We start from the raw sequence: 8401 nt of genomic DNA, 5'->3' as shown, positions 1-8401 counted from the left end.
TATTATCTGATAAAATGTTAAACATAAGAAAATCTATCCTAGTTGGAGATCTCAGAGCTTTCTGAAGTTTTGCTTAAGTATATCAATTTATTTATTGTTAATATTGTGGTTGTTAATATTGTGGTTGTGGTTGTTGTTTTTACACCTAAAAATGTAAAAAGGACTGCAAAGTAATACTTCTTTTCTATTGGTTTATCAACAAGAAGGATATTCATTTTAGAAAAATGAATGTAAAACATGGAGGCAGAAATTATGGATGGAGAAAGAGATGGAGAGCGAACAGCAGCACTGAAATATGAGTCAAACAGGGAAGAAGTTTTTATCAAAATATAAACAAATCCTGTTCCAAAAGTTTCAATATCACTATGTCTTTGCTGGCATTCATGTTTGTCTTAGATCTCTTTGTTGACAGCTGAGTATTAAACAACCTTCTAAGTCAAGGTAAAGAATAGGTTTTGAAGTCAGATGAGCTCTTGCATACAAGACCATAGCTTTATCTCCGTCTCTGACTACAAACCAGCTGCAGGTTTTCTCCTGGGCTCAGCTGCAAGGTCATGTTTTTCCCCTCCTCTCAGGTCTACTACCCCACTCATCGGCCACATGCATTATACAGTAGGTTTGTTCTGCATGCTGACCTCCTGCAGTCCTGAGGGAGGCACTTTTGAAGTTTGAGGGACAGAACCAGAAAGAGCTGCAGAGCCACTGTGTAGACATAGCTAATTCCCACTTGGCCCTCGTGTTAGTTTGAGCACTTTTTCCTCTATGAACTAATCCTGATGAAATAGTTTGAGGTGTTTTTGCTAAATTGTCAGTTTTTCCTGGATAGCGCCCAGATTTGACACCTGCTTTCACACTTTCCCAGATGTGCCAGACTCTGGATGCCAACAGCTGTGGTCAAGAAAAGCTGTAATTATCTTCTAGTTGTGCTCATGAAAACAGATCATTAAGGATTTATAGGAAAATATACATTTATGGAGTTTCAGAACTCATTAAGCTGCGAAACAAAATTGGTGTCAAGTCTGTGATCTTACTTAATAAAACCCTTTTTTTTTCCCCGACCAGATTCTTCAGGACAGGTGACCTCCTCGCCTTTAGGCTCGCCTACTTCCCATCGTGGAATGCACCCTTCTCTGCTGAGTCCCACCTCCATGGGGCCCTCTGGCTCTCTCCATTCTCCAATCAGCACCCTGAGCTCACCAATGAATGGCCTCACCTCACCCTTCTCAGTCATTAGCTCACACATGGGGCCGCACTCCATGAACTCGCCTGGCATGGGCTACGGCCCCAGCATCAGCCCTCAGGTGAGCAGAAAAAAAACAAACTTTTTTTGTTTTCATACACTTTGCCATATTTTGTTGCATTGTGAAATCAAACACAAATGTAATTTAATTGGTATTGTTTTATATATTAGGTTAAACCAACACTAAGTAGGGGATAACTATAAAAATGAAAGAAAATAATAAGAGATTTTCTACATCTGGTTTGAATATGTACACCAGCTGTTCAAAAAACCTGCTTTTATTTAATTTCTTGAAATAAAAAATATTACCCCAGTTGCCTTTACATCATCCCCATTATTCTGTATTTTATTTACCCATATTTTGACTTTATTACGCACAAAAAACAATATTTTTATAATGAGGTAGGAGCTAAATACAGAGAAATCCTGGAAGCTAACATAAAAGCTTCCCTATACAGTGAGGCAGCATTCTCAGAACTTGAATTAAATGGTGCAAATAAAAACATATCCATGTGTTTAAATGGTCCAATCAACACTCAAACCTAAATCCAACTATGAATCTGATGTTCAGGCATTCTAAAGCTGGTTGAATCATTTAGAAGGTTTGCGGCTAAAACTGCAGGTAGAGTCTCACTGCATGTGATGGCCACGGCTGACACAGGCCACAGTGCTCTAAATGCTAGAGAGAATGATGAAAGCACCTTAATGATTTATATTATCGCCAGTCCATCATTTATTATAGCTGTGCAGCCCCAGAAGAAATGTTTCTCTCATTTACAGTTAATGGGTAACATGACTCTCTAATTGTGTTTGCCTTCATTACCACGAACGCTAATTAATGTTGTTTGTAATATAGCTCATTTCAGTTTCTCTTTATGTAAAGAAGTAAAAATTCCCCGACAGGCGTAAATGCCTCAAACACTTTTAGCAACTGGCTTTTCTTTATGATATAAGCCTATGCCATGCATTTTGTATAACAGATCTGTGCTCTGGATGGAGCTTTTTTGGAAATGAAAATAACTAGATAGCATTTTGGAACAGGTTTGGAAGCAGTATTATAACAGACTTGTTGGAAAGGGTCTGATGATGAGAGCAAACCAGGAGTACTTTTTTTTATTTTTTACTGTTTTTACGAGGCGTCTATATTTAATGTTTCTGGAGGTGACCACACCAGTGACCCAAAACCACTTCATCAAATAAGCTCATCTGGTTATTGCCTTCTGTAAGCCTTGCCTTCCCCTTTTGTAAAATGATTGGTTGTCTTTAGAGTTCAGTATGACATAAGTGTGACTGAAACATTTAGGGAAAGTTGACTCTTCATTTACAAGCAAAGATAGATGTATTTATAGCTTCTACACTTAAAGTTTAAACTAACTTTTTACAATTAGAAGAACAGTGGCACAAAATGCATTTTTTTTTTACTGTCATCTTTAGTCACATTTAATCACTGAGACACTGGGAACCAGCTCAACATGGAGCTTGGAAAACAACATATATAAAGCTATGTGCCGTTATCTACTTTACTGAGAAGGCTAGATATAGGCCTTTAAATACAGTTTGGCACAATCAATATCAACAGTTGCACTATATTGCACCTATTGGTGAGTGGAAACTTAAAAGCTTGAATTCCTTAATTTTAAGGTGAAATTTATTCTATTTGGGTTTTTAAATATTAGCGGCAGCTGTAATGTTATGTTTAAAAAAGGAAAGAAGGAAATGTGCAATTGTTTTAGTTAGGAAGTGAGGAATATTAAAGTGAGGAATTTATTTATTGTGGTTTTTAGAACTCTTGGTGTCAAAGGAACTAATGTCAGACTTGCTTGAAAATGTAGTTTTTTTTAAGTATGATAAAAGTTTCATAGATTTCAAAGCGTATTTCAATTTAATTGTATTTGCTTTGAGTGACTATCTGGTTTAATCATGCAAATATTTAAGTTTTTATAGCTACTCGTGATGTAGCTCATATATAGTTCAGCTTCCTTGAAAGTTCAAAGAAATATTCCTTAAGTTTAAAATATTTTATGTTTATTTGTAAAATACCTTTACTATTCCACTAGTTTTTTAAAGTTAAGTCTCAGATCAACGTATTTCAAACACCACTTTTCTAAAGTTTTATACAGGAAATGTAAAAATGCATTTCGGTTTCAAAACCGTCTCCTTCTATACATTTTCGGTTAAACATTTGTGCTTCTAAAAAGGAAAATGTTGAAGAAGTTAGTAAATGATGAGAAAAAGAGGCCGATTTTTATCCAGACATTAAATGACTGTGTTTGTCTTTAGCTAGTTTGGGATTTAACTAAAGCCTGAGAAACAAGACAAAGAAGATTTAGCGACGACCACCGTTGTTTTCTCAAACACTATTATCCAATATTCCACAGAGGCCCTGCTTTGACCCTGTTGCACACTTAATCAAGGCCTATTCAACACACCACCTTCAGCTCTGTCACTCTTGCTTTTATTAATGAAGCATCTGTGTCACTTTTTCTCCCAGTGGTTTTCATTGTCTCTTTTTATCCTTTTTTTGGTTTTCTCTCTCCGACTGTGCTCTTTTCTCCTGTTTGCCTTTCTCCCTTCTTTTTCATATCTTAGATTTTTTGGCTTTTTTCTGCTCCATCTCTGGTGTTCCATCAATAAGCCTCCTTGGTATTAGCATCACATACACACACGCACACACAATTAAGACATCAAAGCTTGCAGTGGCCCAGTTTCAGCCTGGACCCATATCTGAAATTAAAATTGTTTCTCCACACAAAATGCATTCAGCAGACCTTTTTTGTGTTTATTGATAATTGAGTTAAAGTATCCCAACAATGAGCTGCTGCTTGGGGATGGGCTTTCTCTGTCTGTTGTTTAGCTCATCTGCACCTTTTCAGCAAAAGCGTCCCACATGTAATAGAGTTAGGAGGGGATTAAGGCCACTTTCTGGAAATGGATGATATTTTTATTTGCTGGAAAGTTCTCCCTCTTTCCCTCCACTTTCTTCAGTCTGATTTTTCTTTCCTCTCTGTGCCCAGTACTTTTGTTCGGTAGAAAACTCAAAGCATGCCAATTAGAAGAGTATCTGAAAGAGGGGAATTTTGTCTCATATGCCTCCCTATTAGAGTAGAATATGATATCCATCCAGTACAAAAAAACAAATTGAAACCCAGTCCTTCAACTGCTGTTTTTAAGTTTAAAAACTAAAATGTGTTTGTTCTAATGCAGGGCTTACTAGATTAGGGGTGAGTATTGGCATTGGTGTTGAGATTCTATACGTGTCACGATATTTCGGTTACGATACAATATTATCATGATATTAGAATATCACTATGTACTGTGATGTTTTTCCCAGCTATCAAATTAAATGTATAGAAAAGGTAGTTAGTTATTTTGGCATCCATGATGTTTGGGGTTTGAGTCATGACTGCCTCAACTACAGATATGGCTCTGCGCTGCACAGCAAAGGGTTTCCACAGCGCCATCTACCAGAGCGGTGGTGCAGAGATAACCTATTTTCTCTCATTGTTTTAAGTTTAAATGTTTTGTTTTTTTAAATCGACATTAGTACCTGAAAGATCGATATTTTATCGGCAGCCAAAAGTCACAATACATATCACCCAATCGATTTTTGCCCACACCCCTATATTTGACTTAATCTTCGAAGGTCCAAATCTGATTCCTTAAGAATAACTAATTTGAAAAACAACTACTAGTGGGAAATCTACTTTCATCAAATGTCCTCACAACTTACAAGAAAAAGAAAGAAGCAGTCAGATATGTGGTTTTGAAGCTCAACTGTACTAATAAATTGCCTCTCCTAAAAAACAACAACAAAAAGCTTACACACTTAAATAAAAATTTACTTATTTTGCAACATGTTGGAACATGTTATTGGATCTCTGAGACTTTAAAAAAGCTGCTTAACCCAGGGGTCCAATAAAATATTTTTTTCTTCAGATTTCTATTGCTTTCTTCATGTTAATTTGTTTTGCAAAGTAAAAAAAAAAATATTTTTCCTAAAACCAATTAAATAAAATGTGTAACATAGAATAATTTTTTTTGTCCTTTATTTAAAGTTAAATCTTTTTGAGTATTTTTTTTTTTCTTTGCGGTCAGATGATTGGCTCTTAGGTTGTGTTCTTTGTTTTCCTGTTTCCCTATAACCACCTGTTTTTTTCACCTGGCTGAATGGTCATAAAAGCTGGTTAAAGCTAAGGAGTGAAATATTCTTCTGATCACACTGCTGATAATCTTTGTTTAAATTGGACTGACTTAAAGAAACCTAAATAATAATGAATAAAAAATGGAGGAATATTTGGGTGAATCCTCAATGTTTCACATTTTTAGATTAGGAAACATCAACTTTGGACATATAACCTCTTCAGTAATATGAGCTACTTTGGTCAAACTTTGTTCCATCTTTTGACAAACTTTGATAAATACTGACCCCTGTAGTCAAAACCTCACAATTTAGATTTGTTGATACTTCTGTAGTCCTTAGAATTGTCCATCTTCCCTGCTTTTAAAATCTTATCAACTTTAAGAAAAAAAGATGTCCAATCTGGCTTATATGTACCACCTGCTAACAGCTTTCGTAAGTAGATAACCAGCGTTAATAGCTTAATCTTATGCCTGATTTGTAAATTATACGTACTTACAGCAACCAACCGGTTAGTGCTGTATTTACAGATTGTTCAATTCACCTAATTAGATAAAAATTAATACTATCCTACAGCTGCTTCAGTTGTTCTTCCAAAAGTATCACAGCATATGCTTCTTTGGAGCCACTTTAATTGATATATGACCCCCAGATCTTACAGGTGCTCATCAGAGTGCTTAGCCATCACTGTTTGCTTAAGAGACTCTGCAGCCTTTCAACTGTCGCTCTGTGAGGGTGGAGATCAGCCGTTGGATGGGCGACCACGGCACAGAGGTTAAAACGTTGGTGTTGCCCTGCGGTCACGAGGCGCGGCGCCATCATGAGACGTGATTTGAGTCAGACGGCGTAAATTGCCTACAACACTTAGCAGACTGGCTTTTTTCAAGAGCACTTCACTGGAACGAAGTCACTGCTCAGCTCAGCCCTACTGTATTTAACCACCCTGCCTTTGCTAACCACATGCGTTTTATAGACATATTCTTTAATTTTGAAGATTTATCAGGCATATATTGCCCGGTGGTGTATCCCTCCTTTTAGTCCCGTTGGCTTCAAGAAGGCCTGGCTTTTCAAAAACTGCTATTGACTGTTTTTTCCAACATGAAAAACATATAATAGAGTTTAAAATCTCTGCAAAACACTAGGTCTTTGACTAGAACCTGCATTACTTTCCATTGAATATGGTAGTAATAAAAGTAAGTGAGGCATAACCCTTTTCCACATCAAAATGGACAAGACTGCTTGATGAAAGCATGGGACAGGATGACTAAATGTTCTGTTCTTTCAGGAGTTTTGCATGTTTCAGAAACCAAACCACATCTTAAAACAGAGTACTTTTTCACTAGTCAGATCTTACATCTAAAACAGCCATATGTCTCTTCTGTCCTGAGCTATAAATATATTTTATATTTTAAGTTTATCATGATTTCTGACTGTTCTGGTTGCTTTTGGGTTCAGTGCAAGATATCAGAAAGAAACCTGCATATTGTTGCAAAGAGACCCCACAGTGACTGTCACAGTCATTTAAAATAAAAGCCTTTATTTTATTTTATTTTTTTCATTTCATTTTTTAGAAGTGGAAGGAGGATGCTGTGGTTTTGATTTTGGGAGGCTTTTGGTCTTTTGTTTGTGGAGGTACAGAAAAAGGTCTGCAGGATATATGTGGTTTCAGGGCCTTGCTGGCCACCGCAGGGCTCGTTCTGATCAGACTCTTCAGTGGTTTGGGCCTCCAGGTTGAACACACCGACATAACAAACAATCCTTCTCCATCAGACATACCACAACTTTTTTTTTTTTGTTATGCAGCTGGAAGGGATTATGTGTGAGGGTTGGAACAGATTTCACACTTCCACTTACAATAGCAAGAGTTGTCTGGCTGTTGTCTTTTGCGGAAAAGGGGGTCCTTTATCATCCGACCACTAAAGTGTCCAACTTTCCATTTTGTGGCTTAAGCCAGTACCCCTCTGGCTCCTGTGCTTTGGTTCTGAAATCTCCCCAAGGATCCTAAACCAACAATGGGCCCCTGTTGTTTCACAGTTTCCCAGTCCGCCTTAAAAAACTACATACAACTCGTGAGTGTTTCTGCAACTAGATGCCGAACAAGCGTTGATGAAGAAAAAAGGTGCAAGTGTTTTACGAGAAAACAGAACATGTACTTAATAAGTTATAAATGAATGGTGGCGGTGATGTCATCTTCCAGCTTTGAGGACAACATGTTCAGACGAGAGTCGCTAGGAAACAAAAACAGAAAATATTCAAGAGAATGAAACCAGTGGAGCTGAGTCCCTTCCTGCATGGGAGCTATAAAGTCCACTACTTAAGGCTTTGATGACTATTGCCGTCTCTATTCATGATGTCATAGCTGTGCAGTTACAGAAAAGGGTCTGTGTTTAGGCTCCTAGGGTTGCCATTAAGGGTCGTTCATGTCAATTAGCTTTATATTGGAAAGTACTTTTTTGCTTAAGCTCTTTGCAGGTAGCAAAGAAAATCTGACTCAAAGATTACTTTTTCCCTATTACTCCGTTTTGCAGCTAATGTGATGGTTCAATTTAGTGGTACTTAGGACACAGCACTTAAGTCATTGTTTAGAGAGGCTTTGCTTGTATTTGATACAAGCCTTTAGTTTGAGTACTAGAGCAGACTGTACCACATCTGGTCCATATTATAATCGTTCCAGCCATTGTTGGAACCAAATACAAATTCCTGTTATAGAGGGCTTTTAGTCTGAAGCATATGCAGCAATTTTTTTTTAAAAGAATCTCTGATTTGGCATGAAAGCAAAGATTCAAGGCTCTAACTCAAAACATACTTTTATTTATCTACTCTTTAATGAAGCGGTGGAAGACATGCCATAGCTTTATTTAACTTTTAATTTATTGCTTTGGTATTATATATGTCCTACCTGAATAATGTAAGGTAAAGACACATTTTTTAGGTTTCCCTTTTCAAACAAAAAGGTCAAATTAATGTTTTACTCAAAGAATAGGCAGGAATTCAAATATGATTGGTAGATGTATAAAGCATAC

At 36.9% G+C, this 8401-nt stretch overlaps 1 protein-coding gene across 4 annotated transcripts in view; it reads left to right on the top strand.

The window, feature by feature from the left end:
* Positions 1 to 8401, top strand: part of rxra (retinoid X receptor alpha) — a 136825-nt gene that overhangs the window by 83339 nt on the left and 45085 nt on the right. For all 4 annotated transcript variants that reach the window (XM_015401610.1, XM_015401602.1, XM_015401620.1 and 1 more), the window contains exon 3: positions 1063 to 1301. In XM_015401610.1, the coding sequence (XP_015257096.1) occupies positions 1063 to 1301 (239 nt within the window). The remainder of the gene's footprint in view (positions 1 to 1062; positions 1302 to 8401) is intronic.

The sequence above is a fragment of the Cyprinodon variegatus genome, unplaced genomic scaffold, assembly GCF_000732505.1.
Source record: "Cyprinodon variegatus isolate N-32 unplaced genomic scaffold, C_variegatus-1.0 Scaffold32, whole genome shotgun sequence".
Classification (NCBI taxonomy): domain Eukaryota; kingdom Metazoa; phylum Chordata; class Actinopteri; order Cyprinodontiformes; family Cyprinodontidae; genus Cyprinodon; species Cyprinodon variegatus.
Note: the sequence above shows the minus strand (reverse complement) of the source record. Positions and strands in the feature narration are given on the sequence as shown.